Source organism: Bos javanicus, chromosome 15 (genome assembly GCF_032452875.1).
Source record: "Bos javanicus breed banteng chromosome 15, ARS-OSU_banteng_1.0, whole genome shotgun sequence".
In the NCBI taxonomy this organism is placed as follows: domain Eukaryota; kingdom Metazoa; phylum Chordata; class Mammalia; order Artiodactyla; family Bovidae; genus Bos; species Bos javanicus.
Genome location: NC_083882.1, coordinates 28,949,086 through 28,970,296, shown reverse-complemented (window position 1 = coordinate 28,970,296; position 21,211 = coordinate 28,949,086). Strand labels below are relative to the sequence as shown.

At 46.0% G+C, this 21,211-nt stretch overlaps 1 protein-coding gene and 1 long non-coding RNA gene across 8 annotated transcripts in view; one reads left to right on the top strand and one right to left on the bottom strand.

Moving 5' to 3' along the window:
• Positions 1-13,009, top strand: part of JAML (junction adhesion molecule like) — a 31,801-nt gene extending 18,792 nt beyond the window's left edge. For 2 of the 7 annotated variants that reach the window (XM_061440453.1, XM_061440452.1), the window contains 4 exons: positions 2,849-2,987; positions 5,922-5,982; positions 9,292-9,378; positions 12,499-13,009. In XM_061440453.1, coding sequence (XP_061296437.1) covers positions 2,849-2,987; positions 5,922-5,982; positions 9,292-9,378; positions 12,499-12,591 — 380 coding nt within the window. In that variant the 3' untranslated portion in view covers positions 12,592-13,009. Of the gene's footprint in view, positions 1-2,848; positions 2,988-5,921; positions 5,983-6,173; positions 7,082-9,291; positions 9,379-11,331; positions 12,291-12,498 lie in introns of those variants that run through there. The other 5 variants (XM_061440450.1, XM_061440451.1, XR_009741137.1 and 2 more) reach the window with 4 other exon arrangements.
• LOC133261806 (uncharacterized) lies at positions 141-9,295 on the bottom strand. The gene is made up of 3 exons (XR_009741139.1): positions 8,558-9,295; positions 2,638-2,972; positions 141-490 (listed from the first exon to the last, which is right to left on the bottom strand). It is a non-coding gene; the product is annotated as an uncharacterized LOC133261806 (long non-coding RNA).
• Positions 13,010-21,211: the final 8,202 nt, after the last annotated feature.

The following is a 21,211-nucleotide window of genomic DNA, read 5'->3' as shown; positions in this document are numbered from 1 at the left end:
AGATGGGTTGGGGTCATTTTGACTTGGCTTCAAGGAAGATGCTCTATGCTCTGTAGTAGAAGGGAAGATGCTCCTGAGCTGGTGAGAGACAGCAAAGAACAGAGGAAACAGGAAGGGGAAGGAACCAAAAATAGAGGGAGTTTCTGATCCAAGGTTCTTTATTCTGGCAGTGTGTATTAAGGGCATTGGTGAGGAGGAGAGTAAAGACTCAATTGTGTTGACTGAGAGGGGTTGATAAGTGAGGGGTTAAAGTTAAACCAGAACCCAGTTAGCAGTCAGGATGTGGCCTGTGGACTTTGCCTTTTGCAAGGGCCCCAGGGGTTGGCTGTGGTTGGTTGGGGGCAGGGATAGGGGTGAGGAAGCACCTCTACCCTCAATACCTCTGGCCAGAGACTTAAGCCCATGGAGGCACCTTCTTGTCAATAACGGAGGATCCCAGCTAGAGAGGGAAGCAGGGCAGATGGCTTTCTTCACTCTCAGAAGTCTTAACCTGTGCTTCACAGGAAAGAGAAGCCATTAGCGGAAACTCATGCAACTTCTGAGCCCTCCACACCCACAAACAGACCTCCATCTACTCCATCCTCATCTTTGGCCTGCCATCCTGAGTGGCCTTCCCTTTGGGGGCTTATCTGAGCCCCTGTGCTCAGGTGGTACCCTCTTCTCCTTCTTAGGACCTTCACAACATGCCTCTAAGCTCATACTCCCCATGGGCTTCTGCCATTAAGCCCATGCATACACTCAACTCTTCCTCTTACCTGTGTCCTTGTCTACTTCAGCTCTCACCCTATGTCATACCTTTTCTTTTTTCTCTTCTTTCACTTAAACTTTATTTATTTATTTATTTTAATTGAATTACTTTACAGTATTGTGGTGGTTTTTGCCACACATCAACATGAATCGGCCATAGGCGTACATGTGTCCTCTCCCTCTTGAACTCCTCCCCACATCCCTCCTCACACCACCCCTCCAGGAGACACAGACATAAAGAACAGACTTTTGGATTCAGTGGGAGGAGTTGAGAGGGTGGGATGCTTGGAGAGAATAGCATTGAAAGATATACATTACCATATGTAAAATAGATAGCCAGTGTCTTACTTTTTCTTGAAACAGCTTTATCGAGATACAACTCACACGCCACACAGTTCACCCATTTAAAAACGTACACCTCAGTGTTTTTAGTATATTCTGAGTTGTGCGACTTTCATCATAATACATTTCTTTCTAGACACCGTCAGATAGTTTGCAAAGGACTGAACTCAGTGCTTCCTGTCTCATCTTGCATTAACTCCCAGCGCCCTGCAGCCAGCCTTCTACTTGTACCTCTCCTCCAGTGTAGGTCACAGAGGCACTCTAACTGTTCATCCTTGACTTTCCTACCCCAGCAGTATTGAACACCATGTTCTGTATATATTTAATATACTCTGTTAGGCACAACCTATCTGTCCATCCATCCATCCATCCATCCATCCATCTATCTCTGTATATGAACTCCACCCAGATATTCCACAAATACTCAAACACGAATAATCCAAATCTACCACTCACACCTCTCCCCTGCCCACCTCTGCAACCTCAGTCGATGCCACCGCTATCTACACAATTATCCAACTGCATGCCTGGGAGTTGTACTTGATTTTTCCCTTTCCCAGGACCCCCAATCTAACAAGTCAACAGGTCCTGTCATTTCGACTGCTGACTTTGGATCTGTCTTCTTTCTCATCTGGCACCATCCCCTCATTCTGCCTGTCGACCTGTCTCAGGCTGTAGGCCTCTCACCAGTCTCTGCTTTCACTTAGTCACTACCCCTCATCCTCGGTGCCATCTTTCTCAATCACAATCTGAACTTCCTACAACCTTTCAATGTCTTCTCCATTGCCTACAGAAAAAACAAAAAACAGAGCAAAATGAAAATTGAAACAAACTCCTCATTGAGATAATCAAGGTCCTTCATGACTTAGATCCTATTATCTACCCAGCCTCATTCCCCATCACGCCCTCACACGCAACCTTTGACCCAGAGCCATGGACCTCTTGCTAGTTTCTCTAAGCACCATCCTGAACCTAAAGGCTCCAGACCTTGGGTATAATGTCCCTACCTCCCTCACCCCTATCCTTCTCCCATTGTTGCTAAAATCTTTGATCGTTCCTTTCAGACTCAAACTTTAAAACTTTTGCTGACAAAGTCTCAGGTTCTGCTCCCCGTAGAACTGGGTGCCCTTTTCTCAGCGCTGCTTTGTCCCCCATGCGGACTGCTCTCATAGCTCCTATAGCAGTCCGGTGTTCTGTGCACACTGTCCCCCTCCTTGAGGGCACGGACCATGCATCACTGGTCTTTGTATCTTCTGCGCCTAGTACTATCTGGCACCCAGGAGGTGTTTGATGTATGTGTTCGGAGTGAATTGAGGAAATGGGTGAAGGGTGCTATATAGACGGATGGAAGTGTCGTGCTTGGTATCACGACTGTGGGGCTGTGTTGTAGCCTAGATACCTTTGAGAACAATCACTTCACCATAGAAAGGACAGCAGCCTCCTCATGTCTGTTATTTGTGTCATTCGGTGAACCACATTTTAAGATAGAATTGTTAATGTAAACAGAACTCTACTGTACGTCAGGTGATATTCTGTTTACCCACCCACCCTCATCTATATTTTAAGTGAAAAAGGGGTGGGCAAAGACTGGTTCTCAGTCTAAAGGGGTCAGCTGGAGTCCCAGTGCTTCCCTGTGGGGTGAAGGCTGGCCTTCTCCTCCTCCTTCCTGACGTGGCGGTTGCTGCTTGGCATAGAACTGGTGAGGCTCTCAGCTCTTCTCTGGAATGTTGAGGCTCTGTCATTGCTCTCCTTTCCCAAGCGTTGGTGACCCCGGTAGCCCTCAGACCAGAGATCCTGGGTGGTAACCAGCTGGTGATCATCGTGGGGATTGTCTGCGCCACCATCCTGCTGCTTCCGGTTCTGATACTGATTGTGAAGATGGCCTATGGAAATAAGAGGTATGGGGCTGCTCCCATCTCTTGGACCGGGAGGCTCAGGTGCCTCTAGGCTGAAGTGGAGGAGAGTGGTAGGACCCTATGTGTACCATTTCCCCAGAAGGGTGTATTTTATTTATTTTTAGAAAGATTTATTCATTTACTGTGGTGGGTCTTCTCTAGTTGCGACGAGTGAGCTTCTTGTTACAGCAGCTTCTCTTGTTGCTGAGCACAGGCTCTAGGTGCTCAGGCTTCAGTCATGTGGTGAGTGGGCTCAGTAGCTGTGGTGCACAGGCTTAGTTGCTCCATGGCATGTGGGATCTTCCTGGACCAGGGAATCGAACCTGTGTCCCCTGCATTGGCTTGAGGAGTTTTAACCAATGAACCACCAGGGAAGCCCGGAAGGGAGTATTTTAAACTGGCCATCATCTGGGGTAATCACGTTAGATGTCATCATATAGTGACCCCACCCGCCTTGCTCACTGTTCAGTCTCTAAGTTGTCTCTGACTCTTTTGCGAGCCTATGGACTGTAGCCTGCCAGGCTCCTCTGTCCATGGGATTTCCCAGACAAGAATAGTGGAATAGGTTGCCATTTCTTTCTCCAAGGGATCTTCCTGACCCAGGGATCAAACCCATATCTTCTGCATTGGCAGGTGGATTCTTTACCACTGAGCCACCAGGGAAGCCTCTTCTGTTCTTGGTTGTCCTGAAAGGCCTTGCACATTCCCACATGATCCTCATTTTATAAGATTACAAAGACTTACAAATGTTTGTCCAAGTAGAGCATAATTAAGAGTATAAATCCTATGCAAGAACCATAATGGTGCTATTCAATGCCTGAAAGAAATGATTTTTTAATTACCCATAGTACATATACACTTTTTAGAGAAGCTCAGATTTTGAAGGTTGTCAGTGACTTTATTTGAAGGACCACATTTTAATTATGAGAAGCTACTTTTGAATGGACAGCCTCAGGTCCTAAATTATTTTTAGTGAATGTATTTTTAAAGGCTTGAAGTTCTTTGTACATGCATGCTCAGAGCTGTGTCTGACTCTTTGCGACACCATGGACTATAGCCCTCCAGGCCCCTCTGTCCATGGGATTTTCTAGGCAAGAATACTGGAATGGGTTGCCATTTTCTCCACCAGGGGATCTTTCCGACCCAGGGATTGAACCTGTATCTGTTTGTTTCCTGCATTGAACAGGCAGATTCTTTACCAGCTCCATCACCTGCAGTTCTCCTAGTATCTCAGGAATTTGTAGATGCTCTGGTGTGAGCACTAGCATTTCACTGATTTTGGCTGGGCCATACCCTTCTGTTTACCCAGCTATTGATGAACTATGTTGCTAGGGCAAATTGACTCTCCTTTTGAAATAGTGTCAAGGGGCAAGAACCCCCATTTAGACTGAGTAGAGCTGACTTTTAGGTCTCCTTTCTCCATGGGACATGGATCATACAGAAACTGCTGGTGTCCACTAGGTTTGCATTTGACTCCCCAGGGGCTTTCTGACTTGGTTTTGAAATTGAAAGTCTTTGCTCTGGGCAGGTGGGCAACACGGAACGAAGAGTTAGACAGTGTGGCTTCCCTATCAGCTCACTTCCCTGATCTGGACCTCAGTTTCTCTCAAAATGAAGAACAGAACTCCCATGTCTGTGTATCTGTTTAGTCTAAGGAATAATCAGATGGATGTGTTGAGATTTGTGCATAAACATGGTTGCTGTAACAAAGGTTATAATTAAAAGCTGAAATCATTGTCAGTGCCTGTCAGAAAGGTAATGATCCAATGAATTTCAGCAGTCAGTGAAATACTGCTCAGCCCTGTATGTAACGATGGGGAAAGATGTCCAAGAAGTAATACATAATGTATAGTAGGATCTTATTTTAATAAAAAAGTAAATTATGTAATTCTCACTTCAGCAGCACACATACTAAATATATTCTGTGTGAGCATACTTATGCATTGAGAGAAGTTTGGAAGGATAATTTTAAAATACTAATAGTGCTATTTGGGAGAAAAGAAAAGGTGGGTCCTATGAAGGTAGGAGGTTTACTGGAACTTGAACTTCAGACTGTCTACATTTCTGTAATATTTGAATTATTTTACAATCAGAGCATACAACTTTATAATTAGGAAATATGATTAAAATATTTACACTTTGAGACAAAAAAACAAATTCCCCTTCTAGCTTTAACCCTGGTTGTTATTTTTAGCTGTACTTCAGGCCAAAGTAGAAAAATGGAAGGCCATTCAGTAGCAAAAGCAGAAGGCAAATGGTCAAGAGATCAAAGGCCAAGGGGCCAGGAAGGGGCCAGAGCTCCCAGCCCTGGGTGTTTGCAGGGTTGATTCTGCTTGTCCTTCCCCCAGAGTCCCAGAGCCTTTAAACTGGTGTCTTGCTGAGTTTCTGCTGCCCCCTGCTGGTCCAGCTTCTTCTCCCTAGTCCTCGGAAATGATGAAATCGAATCCCATGGAGTCCCTCTATTAATTCACTTACAGGAAGTTATTAGGGTGACAGTAGAGAGGCTGAGGGCTTCCCTTGTGGCTCAGCTGGTAAAGAATCTGCCTGCAGTACGGGAGACATAGGTTCGATCTCTGGGTTGGGAAGATCCCCTGGAGAAGGGAAAGGCTACCCACTCCAGTATTCTGGCCTAGAGAATTCTATGGATTGTATAGTCCATGGGGTTGCAAAGAGTCAGACACCACTGAGCAACTTTCACTCACTAGAGAGGCTGAAGCTGTCTTCAGCCCAGGCTTTCTCTAGATACTTCTCTGCTCTCCATTAAAGAGATGCATGCCTCAGATTCTAAGCTGAGCTGTGTAGTGTGGGCTGAAGGTGTCTAGAAGTGGGTCCTCCTCTGAGGTCTCTTTTTGTAAAAACTCTGTGTGGTCTTGTGTTATCACCCTTGACTCTACAATGCCGGGTGGTTAATCGCACGTGCTTTTCATGTCTTTGCAGTTCAGTCACTTCCACCACCCTGGTCAAAAGCCTGGAGAACACAGAGAAGGCTTGTGCAGAGGTAAGAGAAGAATTCTGCCATTCTGGGACCTCCCTGGTGGTCCAGTTGTTAAGACTCTGTGCCTCCAATGCACGGGACATGGGTTTGATTCCTGGTTAGGGAACTAAGAGCCCACAAGCCTGTAGGGCCAAATAAATAAATAAAATAATAAAAAAGGACAAACCAAAAAACAGAATTATCCTGTTTTGCAGCTGTGCCCCATGAGGACAAGGTGGAGACTGCTCCAGCACCCAGGTGGTGCCTTTATCATTCTCCTGAGAACTGTGTCTCATTCATTGTTATGTCTCAGCACCTCCAGTGCCTGGCCCAGAGCAGTGCCTAGGAGATCTCCATCACTCAGTAACAGCCCAGGAGTAGTGAGGAGCATAGTGAGTAGGGGTGGGCGGGGCCAGCCGAGCAGCCCCGCCCAGTCTTGGAGGGTCCTGGGAAAGAGCACTGGACTCGGAATCGGAAAGTCCCGGTTCAAGCCCAGCTCTGCCACTGCTTGAGCCTCTGTTTTCTCATCCCCCAAATGAGGATAAGGACAAACACATTTGCCCAGTTGTGAGGTTCAAATAACATGACGCTATGTGCAAGTGCTCTATAATCTCTGAGACACTGTATCAATATGAGAGGTGATTATGATCCATTCTGAGGTTAAGTGACAGAAATGGTATGGACCTAACAGAAGCAGAAGATATTAAGAAGAGATGGCAAGAATACACAGAAGAACTGTACAAAAAAGATCTTCATGACCTAGATAATCACGATGGTGTGATCACTCACCTAGAGCCAGACATCCTGGAATGTGAAGTCAAGTGGGCCTTAGAAAGCAGCACTACGAACAAAGCTAGTGGAGGTGATGGAATTCCAGTGGAGCTATTTCAAATCCTGAAAGGTGATGCTGTGAAAGTGCTGCACTCAATATGCCAGCACATTTGGAAAACTCAGCAGTGACCACAGGACTGGAAAAGGTCAGTTTTCATTCCAATCCCAAAGAAAGGCAATGCCAAAGAATGCTCAAACTATCGCACAATTGCACTCATCTCACACACTAGTAAAGTAATGCTCAAAATTCTCCAAGCCAGGCTTTAGCAATTTGTGAACCGTGAACTTCCCAATGTTCAGGCTGGTTTTAGAAAAGGCAGAGGAACCAGAGATCAAATTGCCAACATCCGCTGGATCATTAAAAAAGCAAGAGAGTTCCAGAAAAACATCTATTTCTGCTTTATTAACTATGCCAAAGCCTTTGACTGTGTGGATCACAATAAACTGTGGAAAATTCTGAAAGGGATGGGAATACCAGAACACCTGATCTGCCTCTTGAGAAATTTGTATGCAGGTCAGGAAGCAACAGTTAGAACTGGACATGGAACAACAGACTGGTTCCAAATAGGAAAAGGAGTTCATCAAGGCTGTATATTGTCACCCTGTTTATTTAACTTATATGCAGAGTACATCATGAGAAACGTTGGACTGGAAGAAACACAAGCTGGAATCAAGATTGCTGGGAGAAATATCATTAACCTCAGATATGCAGATGACACCACCCTTATGGCAGAAAGTGAAGAGGAACTCAAAAGCCTCTTGATGAAAGTGAAAGTGGAGAGTGAAAAAGTTGGCTTAAAGCTCAACATTCAGAAAATGAAGATCATGGCATCCGGTCCCACCACTTCATGGGAAACAGTGGAAACAGTGGCTGACTTTATTTTTCTGGGCTCCAAAATCACTACAGATGGTGACTGCAGCCATGAAATTAAAAGACGCTTACTCCTTGGAAGGAAAGTTATGACCAACCTAGATAGCATATTCAAAAGCAGAGACATTACTTTGCCAACAAAGGTCCATCTAGTCAAGGCTATGGTTTTTCCTGTGGTCATGTATGGATGTGAGAATTGGACTGTGAAGAAGGCTGAGCGCCGAAGAATTGATGCTTCTGAACTGTAGGGTTGGAGAAGACTCTTGAGAGTCCCTTGGACTGCAAGGAGATCCAAGCAGTCCATTCTGAAGGAGATCAGCCCTGGGATTTCTTTGGAAGGAGTGATGCTAAAGCTGAAACTCCAGTACTTTGGCCACCTCATGTGAAGAGTTGACTCATTGGAAAAGACTCTGATGCTGGGAGGGATTGGGGGCAGGAGGAGAAGGGAACGACAGAGAATGAGATGGCTGGATGGCATCACTGACTCGATGGACATGAGTCTGAGTGAAATCCGGGAGTTGGTGCTGGACAGGGAGGCCTGGCGTGCTGTGATTCATGGGATCGCAAAGAGTCGGACACAACTGAGTGACTGATCTGATCTGATCTGATCTGAGGTTAAGTGAAGGAGTTAATAGTTCACATTAAATATTCAGGAACCTTTAGAAAGAGAGAATCAAGAACTTTTTCTTGATCATATTGGTTTGTGATAGTTTATATAAAAAATAAATAATTTCTAGTAGGAACTGAGAAATGGATTAATTTCCTTGAACTCCCCCCCCTTTTGTTCTTTCTTTTCTTCCCTCCTCTCTTCCCCCCTCCCTCCCTCTTTATTTCTTCCTTCCTGTTTTCCTTCTTCCTGCCTTCCTTTCTTTCCTTTGAAAAACTCTTCTTACGTACCTATCCATCTTTTGGGCTGTTTGGGACCCAAGAGTAGGATTTTCTCACATCACAGTACAGGGGACTCCAGAAGTCTAAGAATTTGTCACTGGATGATATCACTTCCCCAGATAGTGACAGGGAGGGGAGTCACAAAGTACCTCTGACCTCACAGACATGAAGTTCAGTGAGGGCTGTTCCTGCCATTGAAGCCCTATCGGAGAGATGATGACAATTACATGCTGATGAATGCTGTCCTGCCAAGACTCTAATTAGGAAGAAATAACCACAAAATTCAAATCATTAGGCAAAATAAGAATTCCCTGCTGCTACCTCAATGCCCATCCAAACAAAGACGTTGGACTTTTTTTTTTTTTTTTCCTGGTCACACCGTGGGACAAGTGGAATCTTAGTTCCCAGACAAGGGATTGAACCCGTGCCCCCTGCATTGGGAGTGTGGAGTCTTAACCACTGGACCACCAGCGAAGTCCCAGAGGTTTGACTTTTGAACCAAAGAATTTGGTTCTTAATATAGTGTTCTTTGCCAATGAGTTAATTTTCAGGAAGTCTGAGGACTGGATTATTGTGACCTATGATCATTCTGTAGCTCTCAATAACCCTCAGAACCCACTGATTTTGGGGGTTGATGCCCTGTGAACATAGGGGATCATAAGAACATAGAAAAGAAAGCCTTTTCTCTGGCATGTAAGATTTGTTAAGTTTTAAGAATGTTTATATGATTTTCTCCCCTCCAGAAACATATTTATTCCTCAATAACCACACAAGAGGTGAACGATGAGGAGGAATCAAGTGGAAAATCAGAGGCCACCTACATGACCATGGTGAGGAATTGTTCTGGGTCCTGCTGAGCCTGGTGTCTGGAGGCAGGAAAAGAACTTGGGAAGGATATGGCAGACTCACGGGGGATGGACATTGCTAGGTTTCCTGGCGGGAGCAGGGGTTGGGGTGAGGTGGGGTGGTGGTGGGGTAGGGGGACACTCTGCTGAAGGCAGAGCTTTTTCTAGGTAGTTGGAAATTGTAAGAAGTTGAAGCTCTGCTGGATAGAAGAGTAGTAGCAAACTTGTCCTTATACCCAATTTCGAGTCTTCTGAGCATCTCTAGGGCTAGAGAGGGTTGATCTTAAAGGTAAAACGAAGTGCCATCATGAGGTTAGACAAAGATCTCTTCCTCATCAGCACAATACTGGTTTCACAATGTAGTGAAGAGGGACTGGAAGATCCTTGTACAAAAATCATGTCATGAGGAACTGTTTTCCTCCCTTTCAAAAGGTCCCTTCCAACTCTTAGATTTTTTTGTTTTTGCAGCATAAGATCATTATTTGCACTTTATTAACTGAACACAACACAAATTTACCATGCACATTAGATGCTCATATACACATGCCTGCAAGCCCAGCACCAATTACTTCCTAGTGCGTGTTGTGCTAAGGAACTGCTATATACGATTTAAGCCCTAGGTCCCTTAATGAATTCCATGTCTTTCCCAAGTCCTCTTTATGCTAGTAACATTCTTTATTTGATGCACCACTAACTATGAGAACTCTACTGTTTATGCTGTTTTACCCAATGCTCCTTTATTCACAGCCCTTACAGTTTTCCTATGGTGTCTGGATATTTTATTGTTGTTTAGTCACTAAGTCATACCTGACTCTTTCGTGACCTCAAGGACTTTAGCCCACCAGGCTCCTCTGTCCATGGGATCTCCAGGCAAGAATACTGGAGTAGGTTGCCATTTCCTCCTCCAGGGTGTCTTCTTGACTCAGGGATCCAACCTGTGTCCCCTGCATTGGCAGTCGGGTTCCTTGCCACTGAGTCATATCCATTGGGATATTTTAAATACTTGCTAATTGCTTTATCTTGTTATTAAATTTTATTTTTTTACATTTCTGAGTATGACCTCTTCTCTGCACATATCTTTTAGAATTCCTTAGATTACTAATGGTTTTATCTTTACACTGATTTCTGCTGCTCCTGCTGCTGCTACTAAGTTGCTTCAGTCATGTCCAACTCTGTGCGACCCCATAGATGGCAGCCCACCAGGCTCCCCCGTCCCTGGGATTCTCCAGGCAAGAACACTGGATTGGGTTGCCATCTCCTCCAATGCACAAAAGTGAAAAGTGAAAGTGAAGTCACTCAGTCGTATCCGACTCTTAGCGACCCCATGGACTGCAGCGCTCCAGGTTTCCCTGTCCTTCACTGTCTCATGGCGTTTGCTCAAACTCGTGACCATTGAGTCGAAACTCCACCTGGGAAGCCCTAAACTAAATTTACCCACCAGTTGTATTTAAAGTCAATATCTTTCAACTCTTAGATTTTTTAATTCTGTGACTTATTGTGCCTTGACATAATCCAACTGCTGGAAGGCTGCATGCTGGATTTCATGTAATAATACAGTCTGATTCCTATGTTCTCTTTGTTCAACTCTCCAGGGAAGTCTAGCACCTAGAAAAGACACTGGCTGTGTAGTGAGAAGGGCTAAGGACAAAAGGAATGAGCTGGCGAGGGACATGATGCTATTTGTAGATAAATAATAGCTGGTCAAGAATCCCCCTGCAGGGTGGGAGACCTGGGTTCGATCCCTGAGTTGGGAAGATCCCCTGGAGAAGGGAGCAGCTATCCAGTCCAGTATTCTGGCCTGGAGAATTCCGTGGACTGTGTAGTCCATGGGGTCACAGAGAGTCGGACACGACTGAGGGACTTTCACAATAGGCACCCCAGCCATGGAGGGAACAGTGTTCTGCTGTGTTCAGGAAGGCTGGCCTCCTCTGTTTACAGGATGATGGCTTGTGTTTTTTTCCTGTTACACCAGCTCCAAGGACACATGACTCCCAGATGATTGCGGCAGAGAAAGGTTCTGCCAGGGCAGAGTGAGATCAGAATCTGGCCTTGCTCCACCAAGTGAAACGCGAGCTCCCCTCTGAAGTTGAACACAGTCATTCCCCTTCCCCCCATGCTTCTCCCATCATTGCCATGTGATGCTGCAGCAGCTGCCAGGACCTTGCCTTAGAGACCTGCTGACAACGGTGCCTGCTGCTCAGTGTGGCCGTCACCTGGGTGGTGCCGTTCGCAGATGCTCTGTGGGGCAGAGGTGACGGAGCAGTGAGCCACCTTCAGTGCCAGTGTCTCATGCTTGGCGCCAGGTGTTTGCGATTTAAACTCTGCAGAAAACAGCACCCATGGCCCCTTGAAATGGATCCAATAAAGCAAGTGTGATGGGGGACCAGGGCCACAGACTCAAAGGCCTTCAGGGGCTCGTCAAGCTATTGCAAAACACTGCGTCAAGTTACACACGGCTGTGGGTGAATTCTGGCCTGTGTACCACTTGTTTGAGACTTCAGGTAGGGGGCTGTTATCTGATAGAGAGCAGGGGTAACAAAGAAATTTTCCTTAAAAAATTTTTTTTGGATGTTTTGTTCATCATGGATTTTTTTTTTTTACATTGATGTTTATTTTTGACTACACCTGCAGTGTGCAGGATCTTAAATCCCCAGCCAGGGATTGAGCCATTTCCCCACTACCCGTGCCTCCCTGGTGTCCTGACCACTGGGCCGCCAGGGAAGTCCCAGAACCTTTGCTTTTCTATTAAATTTACTTAAATGGAGGGGCGCCATACCACGTCCTCTTTCTGAGGCCATGTGGCACAATGGTTACAATCCCTAGCTTTGGAGTTGGACAGACCAGCATCCGCATCTTTACCCTGACTTAGAAGCTGGATCGTCTTGGGCAGTGGGCAGGTAACTTGGTTTCTTGAGCTTCAGTTTCCCCATCCTTAATGGGAATAATATTAATAAAACCTACCTCTTGGGTGGTGAGGAACAAATGAAGTAGTGCAGCGTGTGAAATTCAGAACTGGCCCAGAGAGATGGAAGGAGCTCAGTAAATGGTAACTATTATAATTGAAATGCTTCTTACAAATATGCTTTGTTTCTCTCCCCCCCACAGAACCCAGTTTGGCCTTCTCTGAGGTCAGCACCAATTAGCCCTCCAGACCAAAGGTCAACTTGGGGAATGGCAAAAACAGAGCAAGCCTTCTGAGAAGAAGGGGTGGTCCTTTTACCCTTGGCTGCGGCAGAGACTCTCTTTGTTGTGTGTCCTGAGTCCATCCATGTAGCGGTTGTTTCAGACCCTCTGCCCTCCCAGTCCTCTTCCTGCCTCCCTGTTTGGGCAGAGGGCTGACGATGGAGGGCTCGAAGGCCAGCAAAGAGACTGGACAGCCCTGGAGGAAGACAGGCTGATAAGAGGGAGCATGGACTTGGTCCCCCTGGAGTGAGACTCTGGTCCTGGGGACCCTGGTCAGCTGCCGCAGTGGCCTCGAGCATCCCTTCAGGTCAGACCCTCTGCTTGGACAGTGCTCTCTGTGGAAGGTTCCAGAGAAGAATCAGAGATAAAAACCACCCCAAATGATTATTCCTTTGGCCAACGATCCCTAAATAAATGCAGTCTGTGGCAATCATCCTGTGTTTCTACCCTGGCTGAAAGGCATGTGGCGTGCTGGTGAAGAATCTGTAGTTGGGAACTCCTGAAACAGCTGAAGTGACTGGAAGAAAGCCCTGCTGTGACTCACACGTTGGGGGCCAGTTTGAGGCCTGAGGAAGTTTGGGGGGCATGAATGGGGTGGAAGTGGGGTACAAATACATCTCTTTGATGTAACTCAGTGCTTCTTGATGCCGGCTGGGTATCAGAGTGGCTGGTGGCTCTTGGTTGGGCCCCACCAGAGGTCTGGATAGAATATATGGGTGGATCTGGAGCACTTGTCTTTTTCAGAAGCGACACTCCTAGGTCACCAAAGCGGACAGCCACTGATTTAACTCTTGGTCTGAAATGTGAGATTCCTTTCCTTTCGGTTCCTTTACTGTTGTAAGATTTAATAAGGCTAGTTTTTTTTTTTTTTTTTTTAAATCCTCTGGTTCTGAACTCCTGTTTCTAGTCTGGGCTCAGCTCAGATCTCTTCGTCTTTACTCCCATACGGCCTGCCTCAGGTACTGTGTCCCATTTTCCCCTCTTAGCCATTTAGGGCCTGGATAAAGAGCAGATCCTTTGTAGGTCTCTGATTTCTGATCCAATCTCAAGTTGAGGTAATTTTTAATATTTTTTAGCTGCACCCCACAGCACATGGGATCTTAGTTCCCTGATCAGTGATCGAACCCATGCACCTTTCATTGGAAGTGTGGAGTCTTAACCACTGGACCACCAGGGAAGTCCCAGAGCTACATTTTTGAGTGATTTCCCTAACTCTCCAGATTTCAAGGACCCTCCACTAGACACTCTCATTAACTTTCTCTTTTACCAGCTGTCCTCTGGTCTCTACTTGGAGGCTTGAAGCCTCTTTTTGTTCAGCCATGGCTAAGAGTCGTGAAATGTTTCCTCCTCATTGTTAGCTCTCAATAAGGAGCATGTCAGTAATTTACAATATGTGGATTAAGGCAATATCCTGTCCGAGACATATCAGAGAGGGGAGACATGTTGACATGATGGGGTGGGGACCCTCTTTCATATACTAAGAGTTCATGGGGAGGAAGTGGTTTCATTTCTGACTTATTAGGCAACATGCTTTCCTGGGCTAAGGGGCCCTTTTCCACTTCCTCAAATATTGTTTTCATGTGATGACAACCTTCAGGATACTGAGTGGAGTGAATGGATGGTGATTGTACATCTGTTGTCCTGGGTAGAAAGGAATACTTGGGATAAGGGCTGAGTGGGGCAGGCAGCTTCTCCATGTGCTCCTCCCTGCAGAGGGTGCTCTGCCCCGCAAGTGTGCACATAGCCCTGCAGGGTTTGACTAGCGCACATCAAATTTGAATTCCATTCATTCAAGGTTAAGCTTTCATTCTGAGGAGGAAGAAGAGGAAGTCTACCTCTCTCCCTCAACTCTGCCTCTCCACAAATCTTCCTCTTACACACAGGCATGGAGTTAAGGTTGAGAGCGCAAGTTCACAGCTGTCAAATACAATTTTGCCCCAAACCAAAATAGCCCTGCAGGGGCCCATGGGAAAGACCTGCCTGCCCCCTATGCCCTTCGCTTAGGGGTGGTTGTCTACTAAATCCAGGACCATGAAGGCATATGGCGTAGGGAATGGCTTCTAGGTGAAACAAACCTGGTTTAAATTGTGGTTCTGCCTCTTACTCTCTGTTCAATATGACGAAGTTTATGGCAATTCTTTGAGGCTATTTGCCTGATAGAAAATAATCATGGGAACTAAATGAGGTCGGTTAGGGGCTAGAGCCTGGTCTGGGTCCTCCATCCCCTTCCAACATGTTTTCCCCAGTGGATTTGTCATCTGATGATTCAGTCCCCATCTTATTATTTTTTATGTCTATGGGCAGGAAGCCCTGCAACCCTAAATATAATAACTAAGTCCTTCTTCTCATCCAAAGAAAGAGTTAGGAAGCCAAACTTGGGGAAGGATTTTGCATAGCTTTGAGGGGTGACGTTCTGAAGGGCAAGACAGCTGCTGGAGATGGAGCAAGTTGGATCTCCTTGTAGATCCAAGCAGTTATGTTACTTGAATTTGCAGTATTTTAAGTCTCTAGGTGACCAGATGCTCCCATATTCAAAGGCTTCCAGAAGTGACCAAATTTTTGCCAACAGAAAGCAGCCTAAGGGTGGAGGGGGTGGGGCCATCCAGGAATAATGGAGAATCTGGCACCATCAGAGTTTGGCTACTGGAATTGAAACAGTTCAGCCTGTCCCCTGGGGACTACAGAAGACATGCCTCCTTTAGAAGACTTCTGCCTTCTTGCCAGCCCTTCAGTCTTTTTCTCTTTGCCACCTCACTCTTTCTCCTTTTAGCTAGTCTATGTTCTTACATGTCTATACTGGGAATTTTCTTAAAAACACCAGCTCTTTGTACATGTATGTGTGTGTGTGTGTTTGGAAGCGGTCATGCTGCCATTGATTTGGCTCAGTTACTTAGACCTAGAGAACCTTAGGTTGCAAGTTTTGTCCCAACCCAGACCAGTTATCTTCTTACTGAGAGTAAACCAAAGTTTCTCAGAACTCCTGACCTTCTGTCCTGGCCAGTTGGTTTGCAAATGTGGTTCGTTCTTCCTCAAGGGAGATCAGGTGGCCCATTACCACTTCTATAAAAACCAACTCTTGAAACATCCCTTCTTCATCAAAAAATAAGGGAACTTGGAGTTTTAACAGAAAGTTAAACCCTTTCATATTTCCTAGATGGTGAGAGCAATAGTGACTTACTTTGTCCCAGAACTCCCCAAACCCTTGTCTGAACTCCCCATTGTATGCTCATGGCCTCTGACACTGGGTACATCTTGTCTACCCATCCACACCTCCCATTTTTTTCCCCCATGCTCCAAATACCTTTGTCTTTTGGGCTTCTGAGCCTTTGCTCTTGGTGTTCCCCTGTCTAGAATTCTCTTTTTCTTCTTACCTGCCCAAATAAATATTTCTTCAAGGATCTGCTTGAGTCTTGCTTGGGTGATGGTCCATTTCTACGTGTCTCTACACTTACTGGATTTTATTATCTGATGTTTTCTAATTGTTTCATGGGTGTGGGTTTTATTTTCTCTGAGAAATCTTAAACTCTTTAGAGATCCTGCTTTAGGTCTTTTCTGTGAGTGTTGCAGTATCTGACTCCATGTGGGGAAATCCTTCATTGAATGGAATTCCTAGGGAATAGGGTGGCTGAACCTGGCTCCCAGTCCTGGTTCCACCACTCTTTGGCTGTAGAAGGTCAGGTTGATGGGGTTTCTGCTCTTTCCCAAGACATGAAATAGATATTCATTCATACATTCATTCTCATCTCCTCAGGGACTAATCGTGGCCTAGCACAAACTAAGAGGAATAAGACAGAACCCCTGTCTTTAAGGAGCTACAGTCTAGTTAGGGAGGTAAGATATAAAAACAAAAAACGACAATACTCCCTGGCTTAAGCAATCCCAGGGGTACTGTAGATGAGAGTTGAGACATTTATCTGTCTAGAAGGTAAACTTTCACAGACTGAGTTGGTTCTCATTCTTGTTTATGTCTCTAGTTTCTAGCCTTGTGTTTGGCACACAGGGGACATTAGATATTTGAGTTTGTTGTATGAAGGAACTGATGAGTGAGCGGACCCAGGGTCAAGCAGCACAGAGAGAAGTATGTAGGTACAACAAGGAAGGGGTTACTTTGTAGCAGATTTAAAAAAAAAACTATTTGTGTTTTATTTGTTTATGGCTGCACTGAATCTTCACTGCTGGGAGCTGGGTCAACCCTCTAGTTGTAGCGCACGGGCTGCTCGTTGTGCTGGCTTCTCTTGTTGCGGAGCACAGACTAGGGACACGGGCTTCAGTAGGTGTGGCATTCAAGCTCTAGAGCATGTGTGATTCTGTGGTTGTGGGGCACGGGCTTAGTTGCCCCACTGTATGTGGGGTCTTCCCGGACCAGGGATCAAACCTGTGTCCCTTACATTTTTGGCAGGCAGATTCTTAATCACTGGACCACCAGGGAAGTCATTTAGTAGATTTTTGAAGAAGGACTAGGAGCTAGCTGAGCAGACAAGGGAGAAAGGGCATTCCTGGAAGAGGAAACTTCAAAGGTAGAGACACCATGATGTGAAGCTCTTGCATGGGGTAAGAGAAACCTCGAAACTTGCCTGGTGCAGAACGGCTTGGGAAGGGTCGGGGCAGAGAAGAAAGGTGAGTGTAATTGTTATTCCTGAGCAGGCCACTTGGTGCTGTACACATTTAATCCCAAGCTTGTTCCTGCTCGCCAGCCCCTTCTTCCCAGCCTCCCATACCTGGCCTCTGCACTGCTTCTTGCTCCTGGGATGCAAACCTTTTAATATTCATTGAAGGCATTACTTCTTAAACTTTCATGTGCTCAAGAAACGTCTAAAGATCTTGTTTAACATGCAGATTCCGATTCTTTGGGTCTGAGGTGGGACCCATGACTCTGCATTTCTATGGAGCTCCCAGGTGAGGCTGAGGATGTTGGTCCAGTAAGGCAGTGGTACCCAGGGGGGTCTCTATAGCCTCAACTAAGAATTCCAAAGGCAGGGGAGGGAGCAGGGAGGAGGGTTCAGGATGGGGAACACATGTATACCTGTGGCGGATTCATTTTGATATTTGGCAAAACTGATACAATTATGTAAAGTTTAAAAATTAAATAAAATTAAAAAAAAAAAAGAATTCCAAAGGCAAAAGGAAACCACCTTCCTTTGGATTATTTGTAACATTCTTCTGCCAGCAGGATAGAAAATTGAGTGTTGTCTAATCCAGTCTTCAGGGATAAATGGCACTGGGTAGAAATGCTGAAAAGAGGGCCCCATTCCCCAGATAGCCCGTCTTCAATAGTGGTGTCTTCGTTTTGCAGATTATTGATTACCTCTTTGAGTTTCTGCTTCCCAGGCTTTTATTGGCTCCTGGGGCAAGGCATACCTTTTTGAAGCAGATGGGCATCTGGAAGCCCGGTTGAGCTGTGGGGAGGCTCGAGGTCTGCTCTCTTCCCAATTCACCCTGCCAGGGTGCCTCTCCCCTGATCCAATGCCTTCTGACTCTTGGTCCTGGAGAGCTGAATTGGACAAAGGCTATACTAAGTCACAGGCTTGGCTTCTCTTAGCCAAATTCTGGATAGAGGCAAAGGAACTTCTGGGTCTGTTTCTTAGACGTCCCCCAAATAGAAGCTTTTGGACCCAGTGTGAGACCAAGTGAGCTGGGTAAGCAAGCAGCTTCCCTGGGCCTCACAGGCATGCTCAACAGCGTTAAGAAAAAGGAGGAGGCCGGCTACATCAAACCAAAACTCTCCGCCAGACATGTGCCTGCGGCAGCATGGTGCTGCAGACTGGGACCGGGCTGAGGGGCTGGGAGGGAGCTGGGGGGACCCTGGACCGATTGCGGTGTATCCCTGTGAGCGCACCTGAGAGCCAGGCCAGTGCTGATGGCAGAAGAGGCCTGGGATCTGAGGGTTGTGGCCACCAGAAGACCCTTTTCTCCTAGGCTACCCCATCTCTCCTCTGATTTCTCTTCCTTTGGGCTGTGAGCTCTGTGAATGAGCCAGCTAGAGCCAGACTCTGGTGAAGTGAGAGAGGCACTTTGGCAACAGAGTCTCTGTAAGATCAGGTGCGGATAAGCACCTCTGGTGTGGAGAAGCTCAGAGGTCTTCTCCCCACACCTCTGCCTTCAGCAACTGCCACCCACATTTGACCCACTTCACTCCTCCTCAACCTAGGACGGCTTCAGTGGCCTGGGCTAGATTTCACTGCCTTCTCGATAATGTGGATGATGTCCCATCCCTCTCCAAATTCACTCATTCATTCATCCAGGGTACCGCTGGGCAGCTAGGCAGCACCGGTGTCTGCTCTGAACTCAGCACTGTGCTGGCCTCCCATTTGATTCCTTTGTGCCCCGACTCTTTCTGCATTCTGTTACACACACACACAGACACACACACACACAGGCATCTTGCTTCATCTATTCTGGTTTTCTCTTCTCTGTGTCTCTAAACAACCCAAGGGAAGTTCTCATGTCTCCTTCCCTTGGTAATAGGTGATATGGATTACTGGATATATGCAGTGTTTCACACAGACCTCAGCTTGAGTCCTGACTCCAGCCCTGCCCTTAACTATTAATATCATAGGTAACTTAAGTGGGATCAAGTTAAAGATGGGCTCAATAAAGGACAGAAATGGTATGGACCTAACAGAAGCAGAAGATGTTAAGAAGAGGTGGCAAGAATACACAGAAGAACTGTACAAAAAAGATCTTCGCGACCCAGATAATCACGATGGTGTGATCACTGACCTAGAGCCAGACATCCTGGAATGTGAAGTCAAGTGGGCCTTAGGAAGCATCACTATGAACAAAGCTAGTGGAGGTGATGGAATTCCAGTTGAGCTATTTCAAATCCTGAAAGATGATCCTGTGAAAGTGCTGCACTCAATATGCCCACAAATTTGGAAAACTCAGCAGTGGCCACAGGACTGGAAAAGGTCAGTTTTCATTCCAATCCCAAAGAAAGGCAATGCCAAAGAATGCTCAAACTACCACACAATTGCACTCATCTCACACACTAGTAAAGTAATGCTCAAAATTCTCCAAGCCAGGCTTCAGCAATACGTGAACCGTGAACTTCCAGATGTTCAAGCTGGTTTTAGAAAAGGCAGAGGACCTGGAGATCAAATTGCCAACATCCGCTGGATCATCAAAAAAGCAAGAGAGTTCCAGAAAAACATCTATTTCTGCTTTATCAACTATGCCAAAGCCTTTGACTGTGTGGATCACAAGAAACTGTGGAAAATTCTGAAAGAGATGGGAATACCAGAACACCTGACCTGCCTCTTGAGAAACCTGTATGCAGGTCAGGAAGCGACAGTTAGAACTGGACATGGAACAACAGACTGGTTCCAAATAGGAAAAGGAGTACATCAAGGCTGTATATTGTCACCCTGCTTATTTAACTTATATGCAGAGTACATCATGAGAAACGCTGGGCTGGAAGAAGCACAATCTGGAATCAAGATTGCTGGGAGAAATACCAATAACCTCAGATATGCAGATGACACCACCCTTATGGCAGAAAGTGAAGAAGAACTGAAGAGCCTCTTGATAAAAGTGAAAGTGGAGAGTGAAAAAGTTGGCTTAAAGCTCAATATTGAGAAAATGAAGGTCATGGCATCCGGTCCCATCACTTCATGGCAAATAGATGGAGAAACAGTGGAAACAGTGGCTGACTTTATTTTTCTGGGCTCCAAAATCACTACAGATGGTGATGGCAGCCATGAAATTAAAAGATGCTTACTCCTTGGAAGGAAAATTATGACCAACCTAGACAGTTTATTAAAAAGGAGAGACATTATTTTGCCAACAAAGGTTTGTCTAGTCAAAGCTATGGTTTTTCCAGTAGTCATGTGTGAATGTGAGAATTGGACTATAAATAAAGCTGAGCACTGAAGGATTGACACTTTTGAACTGTGGCGTGGAGAAGACTCTTGAGAGTCCCTTGGACTTCAAGGAGATCCAACCAGTCCATCCTAAAGGAAATCAGTCCTGGGTGTTCATTGGAAGGACTAATGTTGAAGCTGAAACTCCAATACTTTAGCCACCTCATGCAAAGAGGTGACTCATTTGAAAAGACCCTGATGCCAGGAAAGATTGAGGGCAGGAAGAGAAGGGGATGACAGAGGATGAGATGGTTGGATGGCATTACCAACTCAATGGACATGAGTTTGAGCAAACTCCAGGAATTGGTGATGGACAGGGAGGCCTGGCGTGCTGCAATCCATGGGGTCACAAAGAGTTGGACACGACTGAGTGACTGAATTGAACTGAACTTGAGTGGGTTAGGCCCTGTTGTCCTCTGTTTCCTCATTGCAATTAACAAAAAGAAAGGGAAAAGGATGAATTGAGAGAGCAGCATTGACACACATACACTACTTATCTCAGGTGGCCTTGGCCTGCAATCGCTTGGAGGGAGGCTTGGGTTCCCAGCCACAGAGCGAGGCCAGGCTGTGGTGGTGAGTGCACCAGATCCTGGCCATTAGACCAGCGGTCAGTGACAAGGGGCCTGGCCCTTTGGCTTTACAGAAAAGAATTTCCACAAAGACAGAAAGTAGGGAAGCAAGTAGTTATTAAGAGGAAGAAAGAGTACAGGATGTGTGCATAGACACAAGTGCAAACTCAGAGGGAAAGTCCTTGAACTGTGCTCCCATGGCAGTTA